Raw genomic sequence first — 22,281 nt, 5'->3', positions numbered from 1 at the left:
CTTAAGGAAGAGGTTAATTTGCTTATTCTTAACAGATGCCACAATCAACTAATTAAACTAAAAAGCATGCAGTATGCCATGGGAAATAGGGCGACGGCCACTCTTAAAAGGCAACTAGTAAAGCAGCGAATGCACCATCGCATTGATAGGATCCAGACACCTACTCAGGAAGCTAAAATAAACCCTACGGACATAGCAGATGTTTTCGCCAAATTTTATAGCGGCCTCTATAATTTAAAAGACAGCCCCTCCACGGAGCAGCCTTTAGAGACTGATATCAGACTGTTCTTAAACCAACTGCACTTGCCCCACTTGCCCTCGTCTATGATCCCATCGTTACTAGAACCTCTCAGCAGGGACGAGGTCTTGCAGGAAATAAAAAACCTGCCGCAAAACAAAGCCCCGGGCCCGGACGGCTTTACCAATAAGTATTACAAGGTCTTTGCCCCTGTTCTTGCCCCGTACCTCACTAGAGCTTTGAACGCGGCTGCGTCTGCTGGGCGCTTCCCCCAAGAAATGTTGCAATCATATATTTCGACCATATTGAAACCGGGAAAAGATAGTACCAAATGCGCTAACTATCGCCCTATTTCGCTGTTAAACAGTGACCTTAAGATTTACGCATCCATTATAGCGAAACGCCTACAAAGGGCTCTACCACTTTTGATCAACACAGATCAAACAGGCTTTGTTAAAGGTCGCCAATTACATGATAACACGAGGAGACTTATCAATATGATCCATCAGGTCGCCAATTACATGATAACACGAGGAGACTTATCAATATGATCCATCAGGTACACAAACATCGCACACCTTCTCTTCTATTGGCATTGGACGCTGAGAAAGCATTCGATCGTGTGAATTGGACTTATCTCAAATTGGTTTTAGAGCGCTTTGGCATCCCTAATCGGCTTATCACAGCTATCCTGGCCCTTTATTCTGACCCAATAGCCCAGGTCAATATACATGGTTTTCTATCTAAAGTCTTTCCCCTGTCAAATGGTACTAGACAAGGTTGCCCGCTGTCACCCCTTATTTACATTCTGAGTATTGAACCACTAGCCCAGGCCATTAGGGACTCCCAGGGAATTCGGGGTGTGTCACTAGGGCCTCAACATCACAAAGTTCTGCTTTTTGCTGACGATATAGCATTGCTGCTCACTAATCCTGAAGTTGCCTTACAGGAACTGTTTAAATTGATTGGACACTTTGGCAGGTTGACGTATTATAAGCTTAATGTCACTAAGACCCAGGCACTGCCTATCTTTTTATCTGAGCCGGATTCTATCAAATTGAAGCTTACATATAACTTGGTACTGGCAAACCACAGCGATTCATTACCTTGGGGTGGAAATATCGGCAGACCCGACTCAACTCTACAAACATAACTTTGCATCCATGCTAAAGGACACGCAAACGACCTTGAATATGTGGCAGACGACATACGTTTCTTGGATGGGACGGATAAATGCAGTCAAAATGCTGATACTCCCGAAAATTTTGTATAAATTTAGAGCTCTACCCATCCCGTTGTATAATACCTTTTTTCAACAACTCCAGAGACTGCTTCTATCCTTTATTTGGGACTATCGGAAACCAAGGATTTCCCGAGCAGTGATGTATGCACATAAGAGAAAGGCAGGCTTGGCCTGCCCAAACCTGCAAGCCTACTACAAAGCCACAATTCTGGATCAAATGGCTGATTGGCACTTACCCCACGGAAGTAAAAAGTGGGTAGATATGGAAACCTGGCTATACAAGTCCCAATTTGATCACACCAACCTCTCACATATCTGGACATTGGGGAAGCACAACTACACAACTTTGGGACAATTGTCCCCGCCCATTGTTGCTACTCTGAGGACTTGGTATATAGTGAGGGCGAACAGACAGCTAAGCAACCCACTATCAGTGCTGGCGCCCATCTCTATCCTTGGGGAAGCCATACCAGATTTGAACCTTAAACCCTGGCATCATCTGGGTATAACTAAGATTGGTGACCTGTTTGATCGGAATGGGATGAAGCTCTTCTCTGGCTTACAATCAGAATATAACCTGCCTGACATCCAACTATATTCCTATATCCGCATACAACATTACTTACAAACGAACAACTGGCTGAGTGCGCGTCAACCGACTAGATATGAAGTGAAATGTTGGCATACCCATGGAGCAAAGAAAGGTATCACTCTGGTCTACAATATACTTATACAAGATTCGTCAAGTTACTTACAGTCGGCAAGAGTCGATTGGGAAAGGGACCTGAATCTGTCGATTGACATAGAGATGTGGGTGTACTTATTTGGCCAATCATCCAAATTCTCGAGAGCGCTTAACCATCATGAACTTACTACAAAAATAATGTACCGATGGTATATGACTCCAGAGAAAATTCACAACGCTTTTCCCGAAGTCCCAAATGTGTGCTGGAGATGCCAGATGGATGTTGGGACTATGCTGCACATTTGGTGGGCGTGCCCGATTGCGCAAAGTTACTGGTTTATGGTTAACCAAATAATAACGGACACCACAGGTATTTCCCATAAGCTTTCGCCGGAAATGGCCCTACTTAGCTTGTTTGCGATTCGAATGGATAAACCATCTAAAAGACAAACCATCCAAATATTGTTGGCTAGTAGAATCCTGCTGGCTAGGAGCTGGAAAAGTGCCTCGTTGCCAACTGCTGAGGAGGTACGGATGGAAGTGGAACGCATACAACTATATGAAAGAATAGCTTCATGGACTGTTTAAGTCATTCTTGCACTGCAGTTATATCCCTTTTATTGCTTTTTTTGTTTTTTAAAATACGAGCATGTCCGCAGTCCAGTGTATTGAGCCTTTGCCAGCAATGAACCGGTATGCCAGTGACTTTTCCCCAGGTCTCTCTCTCTCCTCCCTCTCCTCTTCTCCCTGCTCTCCTTCGTCTTTTCTTTATACTTCTGTTTGAGAAATGTGTTAAATCACTTGACAAATTGTTAATAAAAAAAAAAAAATATATAAAATATGGAATTTTGAGCCATATTCATTTTTAGGGTGTAGTTTAGGAATTGGCAAAAATTAATTTTGACATCATTATTCTAAGGCATTTTGCAATTATTATTTTTTTTTTTTATGATTTTACTTTTTGTCCTGCAGTTCCAAAATGTGGGATTTCAAGAACTATCTGGTCGCAGCGGTCCCATTTACCATAGCAACCAAACAATTTGAAAGTGACAATGGATGTCAAATAGCAATAGTGTCCATAGTGTCCTCACATAAGTTACATTTTTTGGTTGCCGGGTTCAGTGACTTCAAAATTTTAAGTTCCATTCTAAAAAAAAATCAGAATGGGGAAGAAAATAATTAAAAAAATCAATAATAAACTGACCAGAAAAAATTGTAATAGGCCTGTCTATAACATACTAAAAGTTAATTACATTTAAATTTTCCACTTTAAGCTCATGTACTGTATATATGTATATAAAGTATTGCAACCTAGCATAGTACAGCTGATGCAACTTGGTGAGATCACAGGGCCTACACTGAAATTGAAACAGACTGCGGCTGGAGCAGTGGAGTAAAATCGGGAATGAAGGATGCCTTCCAGGCAGCTCTATCTACCAGGTAGATAAACCAGCCACACTCTCCTCCTAGGTTAAACACAACTCCCCCAGCTGATTGGTCAGTACACTCTGGCATTGCCTTCAATAAAGCTGCCAGATATGGAGTTTGTGATGTCATCTGCTCCTCCTTTTGCATAATATACAAAGTATTTACCTTTTGTTTTGCACGTTTCACTTGGCACCCAGGTCACAGACTCTGTATGTGGAGTGCACCTATTTAACTGTATAATATATAACTATATATTCAGACATACAGACATATTGCAATAAAATTAGTTATCATTTTTGCAATTTAAAAGGAAAATGTAAACATTTTATACAGTTTTGAAAATAGTGGCTCTAAAACTGTACAGGAAAAACTGTGTAACAGTTTCCTCTCATTTGTAACCATCAGGGGTTCTACAATGAGCAAAATTACCTAGGACTAGATCTTAACAGGCAGAGAAAATCAGAGTTGGTAATACAGGCTGTTGGTTTAATGCCTCTAGATAAGAAAGGGAATCCAATGATCATGTTGATTTCAGAGGTCAACAAGGTCAGAACAGACTGGATTGTTAATGGAAACTCACTGCATGACAAAAGGACTGGAGACTCTTTATACAAAAAGAAAACATGGCAACTGACAGTTTGAGCTGATCTTCTAATTATATTTTCTATGCCAAAGTGAATGCTCCCATTGTATGCTCACAAAGTATCAACCCAACAAATATGATAAACCTGAACTAAATTATAATTTTATAAAAGGATATTTTTATACAATAGTTGTGGCCAAATCATGACTGATGTTTGTATTTAATATTTAGCTTTTTTATTTCTTAATTTTTAAAAAAAAGGTTCTCTTTCTGTCCTCGGTGACCTTAACAATCATAAAGAAGTTTAAAGGGATCCTGTCATTGGAAAACATGTTTTTTTTCAAAACACATTAGTTAATAGTGCTACTCCAGCAGAATTCTGCACTGAAATCCATTTCTCAAAAGAGCAAACAGATTTTTTTATATTCAATTATGAAATCTGACATGGGGCTAGACATTTTGTCAATTTCCCAGCTGCCCCCAGTCATGTGACTTGTGCCTGCACTTTAGGAGAGAAATGTTTTCTGGCAGACTGCTGGTTTTCCTTCTCAATGTAACTGAATGTGTCTCAGTGAGACATGGGTTTTTACTATTGAGTGCTGTTCTTAAATCTACCATGCAGCTGTTATCTTGTGTTAGGGAGCTGCTATCTGGTTACCTTCCCATTGTTCTTTTGTTTGGCTGCTGGGGGGAAAAAGGGAGGGGGGTGATATCACTCTAACTTGCAGTACAGTAGTAAAGAGTGATTGAAATTTATCAGAGCACAAGTCACATGACTTGGGGCAGATGGGAAATTGACAATATGTCTAGCCCCATGTCAAATTTCAAAATTCAATATAAAAAAATCTTTTTGCTCTTTTGAGAAATGGATTTCAGTGCAGAATTCTGCTGGAGCAGCACTATTAACTGATTCATTTTGGGAAAAAATGTTTTTCCCATGACATTATCCCTTTAAATATTAGAGAGAGTCATAATAATTGTTTCAAAATAACTATTTTTATGAAAATAAAATTAATAACATTAAATTTAAAAAAAATATATTTAAAATGTAATTCCTCCTTTTGGTAGTCCTCCAAAATTTAAAAGTAACAAATCACAACTTAACTCTATGAATGAAAATTAAAAGGCAATATTTATTTACCAGCATGCCGTGTGTCAATTAAAAACATTTAAAACATGCAGCGCTGCATAGAAAATGAGGGATCCCTCTCCACTAAGCATATGCTCATTCAGGGATTCAAATGAATCACACGTGAGAAGTGCATGCAATAAAGTAATCCAAAATAAAGAAAATCAGAGTCAGTCAATGAATGAGCATGCATGTAAAAGGAGGAAAAATTGTAAAGATCCAGATATTTAGGAGGGCACTGTTTCAAATAGCGCAGGATTAGGGTGATTATACGGAGTGATGTTCAGGGGTGCTTCGCCAATGAGGCAAGTTGAGGTGTCACCTCAGGCGGCAGCACCCCACTATGTACCAGGGGCAACAAAAATGCTGCTCCTGGTACTTTAAGAGTGAATTTCCGGGGGAGGGGGGGCAGCAGCAACTGCTGCTGCCTCAGGCGGCGGAGGGGCCAGGATCGCCCCTGGTGATGGTACTTGCGATTGAAACCACTAAGCCAAAGTAAGGGAATACTGTCTCCCATTGGGGTTGGACAAGACAGCCGTAATTGTGATGGCCAGGTTGGTATGGGACTATATTAGATGTAATCAGCGTTTGAGTTAATATGGTGCTGCATAGGCGTTCACTCGGGCAAAATTCCCATAAGCATCATTTATAGGTCAAAAGACCGTATTGGCAACTCAGCAGTCGCTCTAGTCCAGCTGGAAACTGATATTATGTTCCAAGGAAAGCCCCAAAATTGGCCACAGCCAGGGCCAATATGCTGTAAAGATATTTACCGACCGTGGCATGATTCCATCCAACACCGAAGACCCTCGTTCCTGCTAAGCCCAGCCGATGTGTGTCATCACAGAAGTGCATTTCGGCGCACTACACATCCTCATGGAGGGGGAATCCTCACTTCCACAGCGCTGTACCTCGACAGCCGTTTCGCCACCGAGCATGGCTTTGTGTTTCTGCATTCCCAGAAGTCACTAGTTGCCTTCCCAAATGTAGAAAATCTCCAGAACCCTTCAAGAACATGTGAAATGCTATCACCTACAGTGGCTGAGCAGCTTCACAATAAAAAAAAAGAATCTCAGAATTTCTCTTGTCTAAGGTAAAAAATTTTATACTGGAGACTGTCCTAAATGTGAATTCAGTGCAGTGCTGTCTGATCTTTGTGCCTCCACTATGCACTCATTACAGGGGTATGGGGGCAAATACCATCTTATTACAACCATGACTAGACTTGGTTGATATTTCTTTCATTTCCAACCTACATATAATATACAAAGCAAATGATATCTATATATATATTTAGGTAATCTTCTACATTGATATAATAGAACTAGAGTGCCCTCTAGAGAATATTTCAAAGATTGCAGTCAAAACACACTAGCTCTCACCAAGGTCAACTCAAGCCTCAAAAGCACTACAGCAGATGAAATGTTAACAGAATGATGGTTCTTGCTATAAATCTGTAAGAATATGTCACTTTAACACTGTAATAGAGTAAAAACAACAAAACAGATAACATGAAGTAATGTCTAAATGATTTGGGTTCTACTGGGTACAATTTGAAAATACTTGAAAAGACAAACATTTATTTTATAAAATAAGCATTACTATCTAGGTGCCATTGACATACCGTGCAAAATTGTTTTAAAACCATAGCACAATAAAGTGAGTCAGCAGTCCATGACTATATACATTTCATGCAGTGGGACATGCCATTCAGTACCCCCCTTGGCATTTTTCATGTTTTGTTGCCTCACAATCTGGAATTAAAATGGATTGTTTGAGAGTTTGCACCATTTCATTTACAGAACATGTCTACAACTTTGAAGATGTTTTTTTTATTGTGAAGCAAACAACTGTTTCCCTTAAACCACTTGAGTGTTGCTTTAGTAGTATGCTTCAGGTCATTGTCTTGCTGGAAGGTGAACCTCTGTCTCAGTCTCAAATCACAGGCAGACTGAAACAGGTTTTGCCAAATTCAAAACATGCCTTCTTATTTCTAACTTTGAGTAATGTTTTTTTTCTGGCCAGTCTTCCATAAAGCCCAGCTCTTTGGAGTGTACGGCTTATTTTGGTCCTATGGACAGATACTCCAGTCTCTGCTGTGGAACTCTGCAACTCCTTCAGGGTTACCTTTGGTCTCTGTGCTGCCTCTCTGATTAATGCCCTCCTTGGTGGGCGGCCCTCTCTTGGCAGGTTTGTTGTGGTACCATGTCAGAAAAGGTGTGCTTATATGGACAGATCATGTGACACAGGTGGACTTCATTTCAGTAATTATGTGACTTTTGAAGGTAATTGGTTGCACCGGGATTTTTTTGGGGGTTTCTTGGCAAAGGGGGTGAATACATATGCAGATGCCAATTTTCAGGTTTTTATTATTTTTTTAACTTCTTTTTTTTATATATATTTTTTCTCATTTCATTTCACTTCACTAACTTAAGGTAGCCATACACGGAGAGATCCGCTCGTTTGGCGATGTCACCAAACGAGCTGATCTCTACCCGCTATGCCCACCTTGAGGTGGGCAATATCGGGCTGATCCAATCATGGGCCCTAGGGCCCAAGGATCGGATCCTAACAAATGGTAATGGGCAGTTGGATCGCGGGACCACATCAACGAACAGATGCGGCCGCGATCCAACGGGATTTTTAGTCCCATCCGATGGAGACTTTCGGCCAGATCTCGATCGGGGAAGCCCGTCGGGGGTCCGCATACACAGGCCAATAAGCTGCTGACTCGGTCTGTCGGCAGCTTTTATCTGCCCGTGTATGGCCACCTTTAGACTATTTTGTGCAGATCCATCACATAAAATAAGATTAAAAAACATTTAAATTACAGGTTAGAAAGTAACAAAACAGGTAATACATTTGTGGGCCAGTGTATCTATTACCAACCTAAAAATAACCTCCCTTATTTACTGGACATTTATATGTGTGAAATGAAGGATAATCAAAGTCACTTTTATGCAAAGTATGTTGACAAGGAGAATGTGAGGACCTATTTATCTGCAAACAGCAACTGTAGGATGAAGGTAAGAGGGCTAATGCACAGTTGTTTACCCACATTCCTCCCCACAATAAGTTGCAATTTAATCACCATTAAGGTACTGGCATCAAAATGGATTTTTGCCCTTCTCTATGGTTGCCCCCCATTCCAGTCAGTCCTTCCTGCTTTCCATTCCGAAAAATCTGAATCTGCCCTCATATATTATCAATTGGTAGCATATCATATATTTTTTAAAATAATATCTGCACATTAGGGGGCACATTTACCTGGGGTCGAATATCGAGGGTTAATTAACCCTTAATATTCGACCATCGAAGTAAAATCCTTCGACTTCATATATCGAAGTCGAAGGATTTTGCGCTATTCCTACGATCGAACGATCGAAGGAACAATCCATCGATCGAAGGATATTCCTTCGATCAGGAAATTGTTAGGAAGCCTATGGGGACCTTCCCCATAGGCTAACATTGGCCTCGGTAGGTTTTAGGTGGCGAACTAGGGGGTCGAAGAAATTTTTAAAGAGAGAGTACTTCGGCTATCGAATGGTCGAATAGTCGAACGATTTTTAGTTCGAAGTGGTGATGGTCGAAGTAGCCATATTCGACCATTTGAAATTCAAACTATTTTTCCTCTATTCCTTCACTCGAACTAAGAAAATGGGCCCCTAGGAATCAGAAACTTTTTCACTGTTACAGTTTTGACGTTAAATTTGTGTTTACACCAGCGGCAAAAATTGTCACAAACATGCACTAAGTACCACATTTTCTTGTGCCAGAAAAAAATGGAGAAAAATAGTTTCATCATTACTAATCACCACTTGGCTTCCACCACAACCAATTTGAAAGGAACTCTCCTTCCTCCAGTCTATCTAAGAAGCTGTCCAGGAGCCCAAGAAGCTGTAACAAATCACCAACATGGGATCTTTTTGTTTTCTATGAAGAATGGTTGTAGCATTGCCAAAAGAAGTTTCCCTAACAAAGCAGGGTTGTGTATATGCTATATCAGAGCTGAAAATGCATTATCCTTGACTACAAATCATTTGGCAACATTTTGTAAATTTTTCAGCAAAGCAAAAAGGGTAAGTTTCACTCATCACTACTGAGGCTGCTCAAACTCTAATCTGATATCATAAAGGTTATTTAGGACTGCCAAAATGACCACAATTATTTGCAGCCCTCACCCTAATCATATACTGTATAACTTGTGCAACTCTTGATATAGAAATGAAGGAGGTGGTACATGGCAGCTCTGTTCCAAAGTGACTCACTACTCTTCCAAGCAGTTGCAATCTGCAAAAGGTTAACGGAATCCCTTTAATAGGTTAAAAGCAAGGGAGAGCAGTGATCCTAGGAATGCCTAATCCACCACTAACTTGAGACTTGATTCACAGATCCATATATAAACATATATACATATATATATACATATACATATATATATATATATACATATACATTATGCAGTATACCTTGTACTACCTTGTACTACGCTCCTCTACTGACCTGCTACTCAACTCTTCTCTCATTACCTCCTCACATGCTCGCATTCAAGACTTTGCAAGGGCTGCACCCCTCCTCTGGAACTCTCTCCCATGGTCTGTCCGACTTTCTCCCAACCTTTCTGCTTTCAAGAAATCTCTTGAAACGCACTTCTTTCGAGAAGCCTACCCTCAACTCTGCTTAACTACCAAACGCAACACCACATACAGTACCACATTTCTCAACCACTTAATTCGATCTTGCCCACTCCCACACCTTGTGTATTACTCCCTTCCCTTTAGAGTGTAAGCTCTTTCTGCATAGGGCCTTCCTCAATTTTAGTACTGGTATTGATTGTGATGTATGTAACTCCATATGTTCTATGTATATAATGCTACTATACAATGCTACGCAATATGTCGGTACTATATAAATACATGTCAATAATAATAAAATAATAAAGACTATAGAGAGGACACTGTGGTTGCACAATGCCTAAAGCCCTTAATATATTTACTACATTAAACATATGCAAAGCTGGGAAACACAATTGCACATAAAATTTTGATAAGCCAGAAAAAGAAATACTGTATGACTGGTTGTTAGACATGCATTAGGAAATGATTTATCATTGAAAAAAAAAAACATTTAGCCCTGGAACTTTGCCAACCATTCTCAGTCAATTTGCAATGTTTTCCAAAACTCAAAACAGGATTAGGAAGTGTTTCCGTGCGTTCAATAAATGTAATCAGGAGAATAAAAATACAGTGTTTGTACAATTCTTACCAAATGGCACAGCGAAGAATACATCCAATAAAAGCTTGTGCTCTGTTGGCGACTGGACACAGTATGTTTCATTTTCATTTGGAATCATTTCAGAATACAATGTCCACCATTCACCAGATCCTTCCTAAAAAATAATAATACTGGATCTCACTCATTGAGTTTTCCAAAGGGAAATACATATCATTCTTGTCACATAAAGGGGATAATACAGCTTTCCACACATTAAATTGTACAAGCGTTATCTACAGTATTTTATTGCATTTGCTGACATGATTGCTTTTATTTTATGTTGATATAATCGAGGATAATAAACACAGGATCATTTATCTGGAACTTTATCTACAGTGTTTTCTTTGAACAAACAGTTCTTTATGTTCCCGAGTCACTGCTCTTCTGCTGTATCATGCTAATACCTTTTAATCACGCTAAACAAATTTAGCATTATCCATGTTTGTAGCATAACAGGAAAAAAACTTTATATGGAAATTTTAATGTCACACACATTTTTGTTAAATAGGCCCCTGTGCAGTCAGGGGCGATCCTGGCCCCTTCACCACCTGAAGTGACTTGCTGCTGCCACCCCTCCCCCACACTTACCTTTCTTGTAGAGCCGGAGGGGGTCCTGGGGGTCCACATACTAGCCCAGAGAAGTGCTATTGGGCTTTTTATGCTATAAGAGCCTAATTTCCAGTTTGAAATCCTGGCAATTCGTCTCTTAGGGTTTTTTTTATTAATGCACAATTTTATGTGGCTCCCGTTTTGACGCATGAAAACATTGCAGTTTAAAAAAGACTTGTTTTTTCACGATTTAATATTCCCAGAAGTGGTTCCAAATCCAAATCCGAAAATATGCCATCTAAAACCTGCCGAATTAATGTAAAAGTCAATGGCAGATGTCCCCTTAGCCATTTCAAGAACAAAATGTTCACAGTTTTCTTAGTTTGCTGCTGGTTTTTCAGTAAAAATGCAATTTTTTCATGGTTTTTGGGCGTCAAACGTGAAAAATTCATGTTTTTCTCGCGATAATCCGAAACAGTCTCGTTTTTTCCCCATCTGATTTTTTTGAGGGCAAATGGTGGATTGGTTGGACTTTTTTCATTTAAAAAATTAGAAAAATTCAGGATTTTGAAAAAATAAATGCCTTGAAGTTACTAGGAGCAGCATTTTTGCTGCCTATGGTAACCAGTGGACAATGCCGCCTATGGCAAGTTTTCAACTCGCCCCATTGGTGCAGAGCCCCTGTTTGCAGTATATGTACATTTTGTCATAGATATAAGTATGGTACAAATATATACATAATGTAAACAAGCTAAATGAGTACAGGTATGAGATCTATTATCCATAAACCCCAAAAAGCTCCAAATTACAGCAAGGTCATCTCCCATAGACTCCATTTTAATCAAATAATTAAAAATTTCAACGCACTTCATTTTTCTCTATAAGAATAAAAGAGTACCGCATAATTAATCCTTAATGGGGCAAAACTTTCCTTTTGGGTCTATTTAATGTTTAAATGATTTTTAGTAGACTTGCGCAAAGAGCAAAACAATTTGCACCAATAAGAATAAAAATCCACATCTCGCAATGTAATATTGTTGCATAAACTGCTATTGCATTGCGAATTTTAATTGCGCACTCTTAAGAAGTGCTTGAAGGTAAGAAGTTTTATTACATTTACTGCGCATTGGCGCAAACTATAAAATTCGCAATTGGTCTTTCACTGTTGGAAGTGGTCGCTAACCAGTTTACGGGTTTGCAAATGCTATATTAAATTCGCACAAAGCAAAATTTGTTTGCACAATGGCATAACTTTTCGCATTGCGAATAGTTTTTCTGTTACCGACATTTATTACATTCCTCCGATAGTATGGAGATCCAAACTACAGAAAGACTCCTTATCTGGAAAACCCCAGGTCCCAAGCATTCCGTATAGTAGGTCCCATACCTGTAGTGGCATCACCTAACGAGAAACAAACAAGTATTGCCACTAACTTGCAAACAGTTGTTATGTGGTGATTTACAGAAAGGTATGCAAAGTGCAAAAATCGTCCACAGCCAGTTTTTTTGCACTTCACACACTGCCTCCTCTGTTGCTTTATTACTGCAAGTCTCTGTGCTCTGTTTCAGAACACTGAGACCTGTGACTACCCCAAATCCATTTCTACCGGTTTTGGGCAACATTGTATTCATGAGGGATGGGATGGGAGAGACATGTAAGCTTACGACAGGCAGTAAGTATTGGGCTGGCCTCCACCCCACGACACTGTAGTCTGTACCTCAGAAAGGATGGGGGAAGAACTTACTTACTTCCAATCCAAAATTTGATAAAGAGGCCCACATAACACATATACCCCCGATATATGCATCACAGTCACCTGTTTCCTCAAAAAGTATGAATAAATGCAATTTTCTATGCTGAAATCCAGCTGTTTAACAGTTCTTCTCTTTCTGCATCATTTGAAATCCTGCCAGGGAAGGAGGGACTAAAACACTGATGTTACAATGATGTTACAAATTGTAACAACTACTCCACAGCTTACAGACAGCATGCAGGAACTACATAACCCACAATGCATTGCACTGTGATGTTCCTTTCCTTATTGAAATCATGTGTGTGTGGGGAATTGTGGGGTTTGGAGGATGCAGGCTAAGGACAACTCGCTGTTGATATACAAAGTAACAGTAGTCAGCCAGCTCAGCAAAGTAGTGAGAGAGATCAGCAGAAGAGCAGGGGTCTAGGCTTAGGGAACTGTCAGAAATATTTAAAAATGGTCTGCATAAAACAGGCGGAAACACCTAGCATACAGCATCTCATCCAACAGCTGAATTCCAGGGAGTCAATGGAAAGACTAACAGCAGCATCACCTGATGCAAAAAATAGATGTGCCCACATCTGGGATCCATGGCACCCTACTCAAGCCTCTTAAGAGGCAACTCTTAACACAGACTTACTCCTATCACCCTATCATATACAAATACCTGGATAACCAGGGTATAGTTCTACCTGAAATACTTTTATACCATGTACACTTTTGTATGTTTTAATTTCGTCTTTTCTCCTTTTCTGTTACGCTAGTATTTGATCCTGGTTCTAGTTCATTTGTGTGCCATACATTTTTGTGTACATAATGTACGAAGAGGACATATGTATATGAACAAGTGGTTCACCAATGTGTTTATATTCAGAATAATTTTGACGCACAATAAACTTGAAAATTGAAAAAAAAATGGTCTGCATATTTTTTAAATCATCTATATTGCAAAGTTGCTTGAAATTATGTTTACTTTTCAAAAAGCTTCAAAAAGTTCCCCTTTAATAATCAATTCTGCATTGTAATCCATCATACTTTCATTTTATAAAATGTTAAATACATAGGGGGCATTTACATAACAAGAGGCAATGAGCAAAGTGCAAAAAAGGCCATAGTCATTTCTTTTAGCTCTCACTTGTGCACAATATTTGCTAATATTTGAGCCTATGGAACAAAAGTTAGCACGTTATTATGACAGGTTTAATTACACTGGATTTCATGAAGAAATGTTGCATAGTGGGTAAATGCATACCAAATTGAACTGTTTTTTGTACACCCTCTCTTCACTGAAAATTCAACTTTTACTTCTATTTACTTTACTTACATCAATGGCATATCGTATAGTCTTCAGAGGAATCCAAATACTTCCTATAACAGAGTCTCGAAGCCAACTAGACTTCCAAACCTCCACAAGGAAACCTTTCTGGGGATCATCAATGTCACTGAAAGAAATCACATGTAAGGGCAATGACACACAGTGCTACTTTTCGCAACTACAAAACGCCACAAAATACCCTGCCATTGACAATAGTGAGAATTGTCTCCGCTAAAAAACTCAGATGGCATACTCATTTAAAAATGCCTTTACATACATTAAAATGTGGAGAAATTGTTTGTTTAATGGCTTCTTATGCGGAAGAATAATGTATAATGATTTATTGCTCGTCTCTTGCGTTATAGAAGAGAGAAATATCCTGCTGTTCGTCGGTGAAGGGCATTGTTTTATGAACAGCTCAAATTTGTTTTATCCCTGCAGTTAGTTTAATTACGTATAATCTTCCTGTAAAAAAAAAACAGTAAGCAGCTACTTACAATATGTAATCTTGTTCCCAGCAAGGATGCTGTCCTGGTTTAGATGCTGTTGTGCATTTTAGTTTTTCAATCTTTATAATTACATATGTGTAGGATTTGTCTACAAACACAGAAACCAAGAATCAATTGAAAACATTACAGTATAAAATAACATTTGTACTTTTGTCTGGCATTAAATTAATTAGAAAAATTAAACTTGGAGCAGGCACAAATAAAAGGTAAGGAATGTTTCAGCTGAATTGGAAATGTTACATTTCTAGGGCAGGGTCCTCCAAGCCCAGGGTATTAAAGGAATGAACAAGTCCAGATTTACATCTATGTACCTCATGTACAGGTGAAGTAATTTCCTCTGACTCATTGAAGCAAACCAGAAAACTGTGTGTTTGTTGAAACCCGATGCCTGGTATTGGAAGTGAATGTAGAATGTAGAACTTCGTTCGATCGAACGATCGTTGGAAAAATCTAATCCTTCTAATCAAACGATTCGAAGGATTTTAATACATCGATCGAACAATTTTCCTTCAAACAAAAAAAGCTAGGAAAGCCTATGGGGACCTTCCCCATAGGCTAAATTTGGTGTTGGTAGGTTTTAGGTGGCGAAGTAGGTAATCAAAGTTTTTTTTTTTAAAGAGACAGTACTTCGACTATCAAATGGTCGAATAGTCGAACGATTTTTAGTTCAAATCGTTCGATTCGAAGTCGAAGGTCGAAGTAGCCAATTCCATGGTCGAAGTAGCCAAAAAAATACTTCGAAATTCGAAGTATTTTTAATTCTAATCCTTCACTCGAGCTAAATGTGCCCCTGTATGTTTACATGATTTTCTAGTAGACTTAAGGTATGAAGATCCAAATTACAGAAAGATCTGTTATCTGGAAAACCTAGGTCCTAAGCATTCTGGATAACAGGTCCCATACCTGTATCACTTAATGCACCTATGGTCAAGAACACGTGTGAATTACTGACCTTAGCAACTGAAGATTATACATTAAGGTACTGCTCAGTTATCCAGAAATCTTCAAATTACAGAAAGGCCATCTCCCATAGACTTTATTATAATCAAATAATCCAACTTTTGTAAATGGATTTCCTTTTTCTCTACAGTACAAATAATTTGATCCAAACTAAGATATAATTATAGTATTCCTCATTGGCAGTAAAATCGGTGTACTGGGTTTATTTAATGTTTACATCATTTTCAAGTGGACTTAAGGTATGAAGATACAAGTTATGAAAAGATTTAGTTTGCATTCTGGATAACAGGCCTCAGCCCCCATACCTGTATCTTCATTAGACTCAAATGCTTGGGCACAAGCATTCTTGATCAGATTGTATGAGCAATGCATTAAGCTGACATTGTTTTTTATTAGTACATAATGCCAGTGTCGGACTGGGCTGGCAGGACACCGGGAAAAAACCCGGTGGGCCCCGTCCTCATGGGCCCCCGCCAGCCCAGCCATGTTACCCTGATCAGGCGCTCCCTTCACAAAACCTTCGCTACTGCTCTTTCGCGCAGGCACGCAATGTGACGGCATTCACGCAGGCATGCACCTGCGTTCGTACAGGCACGCGCAAAGGGAAGCAGGGAGGGGGCCCCTGGTGACTGCTTTGAAGGGCCATCATGTGGCACTCCCGGTGGGCCTCCATTACTCCAGTCTGACCCTGCATAATGCCTTTTCTGTCATACACATTTTATTATATATAGAATGAGGTGGGGGCAAATTGCATCAATACCTTTTTGGAAACTGTTCATATAAAATCTTCCCATGCTGTGGCGGTGCCCTACAAAAACAAGAGTCGGTATGGTCTAACCTGATGGCTAATTAAGCTGAGATTTGATGTGAGTAATTGACTATTAATAGTTTGAGAAGTCTTGAGTATTATGATTATTTTTTTATTTACTGTGGTTTGGAGGCACTTTCTACTCCAGCAATTCTTTATTTAGCAATTTTTAAATGTGGAGTTATAATATAGCTAAGGAGTGCTTAAAAAACAAAAGGGTTCAATTACAGGTTGCAGTCGCACACAAATGGATGCAGTCAGTGCATTTAGTGACACCGTTAATTAAACATTCTTTCGTTCAAACATAATAGGCGCTGGTGTGTCTGTCCCACATCCTCACATATTAATGAAGGAGAACCCTGGAGCCACTGCCACCTTCAAGCTGGCAGTAAGTCCAGGGCTCCAGCTTCAGCCTGTCTCAACAGATGATTTGGACTTCTGCCTAAAAACATCATTTTGAGGGCAGAAATGGATGCAGCTGCTTTTACTTTGGAATTGTGGAAGAACTGCTACATTTTGGGCAAAAAACATGACAAATTGCATCCTGAATTGCAGTCTGCAAACTACATTTTCTGAAGTAAATTATCATTAAAGTGTACTGTTCATGTGTGGCTTTTGCACTCTTTATTATTGCAATAAGCTTGAAAAAATAGATTATAAGAGCAAATGTATAATATTTACCTGAGATACCATTAAAATGTCCTTTTTTAACTTCATAATAAAAAAAACAGAAAAACACAATTAGTAATAAAATGCACAACATTTAACACATATATTTGTCTGTATAAACAGAAAAAAACAGTGTTAAAGGACACTTGGGAAACTGTGTAAAAGCATGCATACCATCTAAACAGCTATGTGATAAATGTAATGAACATTGAGAAATGACAAATGCTAGGGTCACAGCTCACTTGTACCTGCATCCCACGCTGCTCCTTCCATGCACATCCTGAATGACAGGTTACATATGGCATTCCAGGGGATATGTACGTCTCACCCATGACCTACCCAACTAACACTGCAACCATCTATTCCCAGTGCATGCAGTAGTGTCTGTCAAACATAGGGAGGCTTTGGAAAGGTAACTGATTGGTGCAGGACACTGCTTTTTTCCCCCAGTCTGGTGCAGTTTTTATTTCTCTTAAAAGGAGCACCGTCCTGGGGAAATTGGTGGTTGTATACATATATATATATATATATATATATATATATATATATATATATATATATATATATATATATATATATATACTGTATATATATATATATATATACTGTATACACATTAAAGAAATTTAATGGGGAACCAACAACTTTTGCACTAAAAAACCAGTACTTTGTACTTGATCTAAACTAAGATATAATTAATCCTTACTGTCAGCACAACCAGCCTGTTGGATTTATTTAATATTTACATGATTTTCTAATTGACTAAGGGGCAAATTCATCAAGGGTCGAATATCAAGGGTTAATTAACCCTCGATATTCGACTGGGAATGAAAATCCTTCGACTTCTAATATCGAAGTCGAAGGATTTTTCGCAAATACTGGGATTGAAGGATTTTAATCCAATGATCGAAGGAAGATCCTTCGACCAAAAAAACTTAGCCAAGCCTATGGGGACCTTCCACATAGGCTAACATTGGATTCGGTAGCTTTTAGGTGGCGAACTAGGTGATCAACTATCGAATGGTCGAATAGTCAAACATTTTTTTGTTCGAATCCTTCGATTCGAAGTCGAAGTCGTAGTCGAAGGTCAAAGTAGCCCATTCGATGGTCGAAGTAGCCAACAAAACACTTCGAAATTCGAAGTTTTTTTTCTTCTATTCCTTCACTCGAAGTTATTGAATTGGCCCCTTAGTGTATAAAGATCCATATCACAGAAAGAGCCAGTATCAGGAAACCCCCTGGTCCCGAACATTCTGTATTGCCTTGAAGAATTTATTTAGGTGAGATTTTTCAAATACACAAAGCCTGTGTTTTAGTAATTCATCCCAAATTCCACATGTACAGGTATGTATTTTGCCAATTTATACAATATTTGATTTGCATGTGTCACATAACATAACAAAATCAATGAAGGCAAATGGATATGATGAACATGCTATTCAAGTTGCCTGCCCTGGTTATTTTATCAGCCATTTCTATTTGTTTTGCAAATCTTTGGTTTAGTTCAATACAATATGCTTTGGGAAGCAACAATAGTCACTCCTGAAAATGCTTATATAAAGCAGCACAAAAGTTAACACATTCTTTCATCCATCTACTTTATGTTTACCTATGCAGCAAATACCTGTGTACCATGATGGGTTCACCAATTCAATAGTAAAAAAAAAATGCTGTATTGCAGGGACTATGCATCACTAACAAGGCATCTGTAAATTAGACTTCCACTATTATAATTATGAAAATATACAATATATACAGTTATAGAACATGTTATGTATAAGCTTTGGGACCTGACTTGCTTTTCTTCAGATACAGGTATAGGATCTGTTAGGAAACCAGTTATCTAGAAAGCTCCAAATTACAGGAAGGCCGTGTCCCATAGACTCCATTTTAATAAAATAATTACAATTTTCATACATGATTCCCATTTCTCTGTAATAATAAAACAGAACCTGGAATTTGATCAACTAAAAATTTTTCAATGAAAGTCCATTTATTATACTCTTTTAAGCTAATCAGTTGCCACACTTGGGCTCTAACTAATACTCATGGTATTTTCCATCTCTAACACTACAATAATTTGTGGTTAAACCCCAAAAATATAGCTCCATAGAGGCTGTACCTTTTTAAAGTTCTTTTCTTAAAGAAACCCAGCCTCCCCACTGTCTCATACAGACGGCAGGTCCCATTCTCAGTTCCTAACTCCCACTCTGTGACACCCTCACTCTGGGCAGCTAGTGGATGTAGACTGTTTATTATTCCACAGGTAAGACTTCCTAAGGGAAATAAACCCACTCAGCACTGCTGTACATATGAGAGTAAAGGCTGAACTCCATGAGGCGATCAGGACAGATTCGTCGCCAGGCAATGACATGCATGCGACATGTCGGAAGTGCAGAATATAATGGGACTGCTCAAGAAATCTCAGGTACAAAATACATGTATCCGACTGCTGGATGAAGATGCAGCGTGTGGCGTTCATATCCGACAGTCGGATACATGTGGTTTGTACTTGAGATTTCTCAAGCAGTCCCATTATATTCTGCACTTCCGATATGTCGTATGCGTGTCATTGCCTGGCGACGAATCAGTCCTGATCGACTTGTGGAGTTTAGCCCAAAGAAGTTAACCTGAAGGAATGGAATTTACAACCTAGGGTCCTCATCACACTAGACACACACTAATCACCATTTGATCTCATTGCGAAATTCCTTTGTACAACCGGCCACACTCCCCACACTAACTCCACAGAAGCCTGGCTCACGTCTTATTTCTTTCAGTGTTGAATACAGGAGTTGCACACACCAAATAACTTTGTCGGTGCTTAACCTTTTCATTAAGTCATCAATGTTTCTGGGGATCTCTACCTTCTGAGGAAAGGAGTTGGAGACTGCCCAAAACGACTTGGTGATGACTTAATAAGTAGCTTTAGCACCCACAAAGTTATTTGGTGTGTGCAACTCCTGTTTTCAACATTGACCATTTGTTCTCAGGTAAGTTAACCTGCCGGTGTGTTTTTTGAGTGTGGGAGGAAACATACAGGGGAGCATACAAACTTGTTGTAGATACTGTCCTGACACTATAGGAAAGGGGAATCCATATGTCTGAACATTCTGGATAAGGAGTTTCCAGATAAAAGACACCATGCCTGTATACTGTATAATGTCATCCTTCACATGGAATACTGATTATTTGAGTCACCTGTAGAACCCATTTAATCCCACAATACAAAGTGTGACATAAGTGTAACATGCTGTAATATCTGCAAGTTAAAGAATAATTTACCTTTGACGAAAAGCAGCACCATGTCGCAGGTAGTTCTTCACATCTGGCTTCCCTTGTCCATTCCGTGCTGACACAAAACACTTCTTTGCACTGCCAGGTAATTGAATGAGCTTAGCTAATAATTTAGCAGCGTCCCTCCCACTATATCAATACTACACTTGCCATATAAACTGACTGTGGTGCTGCATATACTGTGGGAGAGTTATCAGTACAAATGTTTAGTTGTATTTCAGATGATTGGAAGTGCAATCATTTTGTCATCTACTTAAAAAAACCTTAGTTCTATAAAGCATTGTGGAAAGAGAAATAAAATACAACTGTATTCAGTGTCTTTAAAGTTAGGCTAAAGAATTTCCAGTGATGCAAGTGGGAAAAGTGCAGCCTGATATTGCCTGGTGCCTTGTGATGGGAAAGTCTGAACGGAATTCTATTTCCCTGTCTGTGCTGTCACAGGAGACCAGGGCACACCCAGCTTTGAGGAAATGAGCTTGCTGTTTTATCAGCCCTGATTATTGGAATACAGAAAGCAGTATAGGCCGTATTGTTGCATCCATCACTTCCTTTGTATTAAGTATCCAAAAAAAAAACCTGTAAAACTAATGCACTTACCAGCTTGCTATCTTTTCAAACAGAAAATGTTAACTTTTTGATTTGATTTTTTTTTTTAAAGTAACAGTAAACCCTAGTTGTAACCCTAATTAATCTGACAGGATAATGGGAAAGAGCTGGAAAATATACTGGTCGATAATTGGAATATCATGTCTAATTCTGCTGCTTTTAAGACAAACTGCAGCAGTGTTTTCAGCGAGGCTGTGGCATTACTTAGTTATTCTATAAAGTACCAATAGTCTGTCACAATCCTCAAAGTCACATTTCTATTAACAGCAAAAGTAAACAAAAAATATTATAATCAGTAATATCATGAAACCGAAAGGCTTGGAAATATTTTCATTGGATATTTTGCTTGTGTTAGGTTGCTTTATGTTCCTCTTCTTCACTTATATATCACCAACTTATTCCACAGGGCTATGCAGGTATTATACATCATTCACATTCAGGGTCAGACTGGAGCCGTGTGGGCCCACCGAGGCTTCCAAACAAATGGCCCTCCTGGCAGTTCCTGGGAGCCCCCTCCGACCTTGAAACGCAGCACGTATTAGAGGAAACCGCTGCATGCATGCATGGAAAATGACACACACGTGCACGGAAAAATCCTCCCCCCCCCAGCAACCCATCAGCAGAACAATGAGGCGGTAACCAGATAACAGCTCTCTGGTAGATATAAGAACACCACTCAATAGTAAAAATCCATGTCACACTGCGACTCCTTCAGTTATATTGAGTAGGAGAAACAATAGCCTGTCAATAAAGTAGTTCCCTAGTGCAGCACTGGCTCTGTCTGAAAGCACATGACCAGGCAAAATGACCTGAGATGGCTGCCTACACACCAATATTACAATTAAAAAAAATGCACTTGTTGGGTTAGGAATGAAATTTAACATGGTGAATTATTTGCAGTGTGAACAGTGTGATTTAGAAATAAAAAGTACACCGTTCACTTGACAAAGCTATGCTGGGTAGAGAAACGGTTGTTGAGAGTGAAGACCCTATGGAAGAGGGGCCCCTCCTTGATCCTGTACACAAAAGTCGCCTAGGAATTGTCTCTCCCCAGTGCATACTGAGCGAATCTGAGAGATATGCTGCTAGTTGGATGTAATAAGACAGAGGTCTTAACGGAAGTTACACTTGTGCATGGAATAGTTGGCATTAATTATCAAGTTGATCTATATCACATGTGCGATGGCAGAGTATTTTGTATTTTGGATATCAATATAAGCACCACAATGGAAGC

The 22,281-nt window shown here is 39.1% G+C and overlaps 1 protein-coding gene and 1 pseudogene across 1 annotated transcript in view; one reads left to right on the top strand and one right to left on the bottom strand.

Moving 5' to 3' along the window:
• The window catches only part of LOC121402033 (protein unc-13 homolog B-like), a 44,562-nt gene extending 27,139 nt beyond the window's left edge, over positions 1-17,423 (bottom strand). Inside the window, exons 1-5 of the mRNA XM_041587759.1 lie at positions 17,393-17,423; positions 17,157-17,186; positions 14,696-14,795; positions 14,208-14,325; positions 10,572-10,695 (exon numbers count right to left, since the gene is read on the bottom strand). Of these exons, the coding sequence (XP_041443693.1) occupies positions 10,572-10,695; positions 14,208-14,325; positions 14,696-14,795; positions 17,157-17,186; positions 17,393-17,423 (403 nt within the window). The remainder of the gene's footprint in view (positions 1-10,571; positions 10,696-14,207; positions 14,326-14,695; positions 14,796-17,156; positions 17,187-17,392) is intronic.
• Positions 17,424-19,527: 2,104 nt separating this feature from the next.
• The window catches only part of LOC108712322, a 144,403-nt pseudogene continuing 141,649 nt past the window's right edge, over positions 19,528-22,281 (top strand).

This window comes from Xenopus laevis, chromosome 3S (genome assembly GCF_017654675.1).
Source record: "Xenopus laevis strain J_2021 chromosome 3S, Xenopus_laevis_v10.1, whole genome shotgun sequence".
Taxonomy (NCBI): domain Eukaryota; kingdom Metazoa; phylum Chordata; class Amphibia; order Anura; family Pipidae; genus Xenopus; species Xenopus laevis.
Note: the sequence above shows the minus strand (reverse complement) of the source record. Positions and strands in the feature narration are given on the sequence as shown.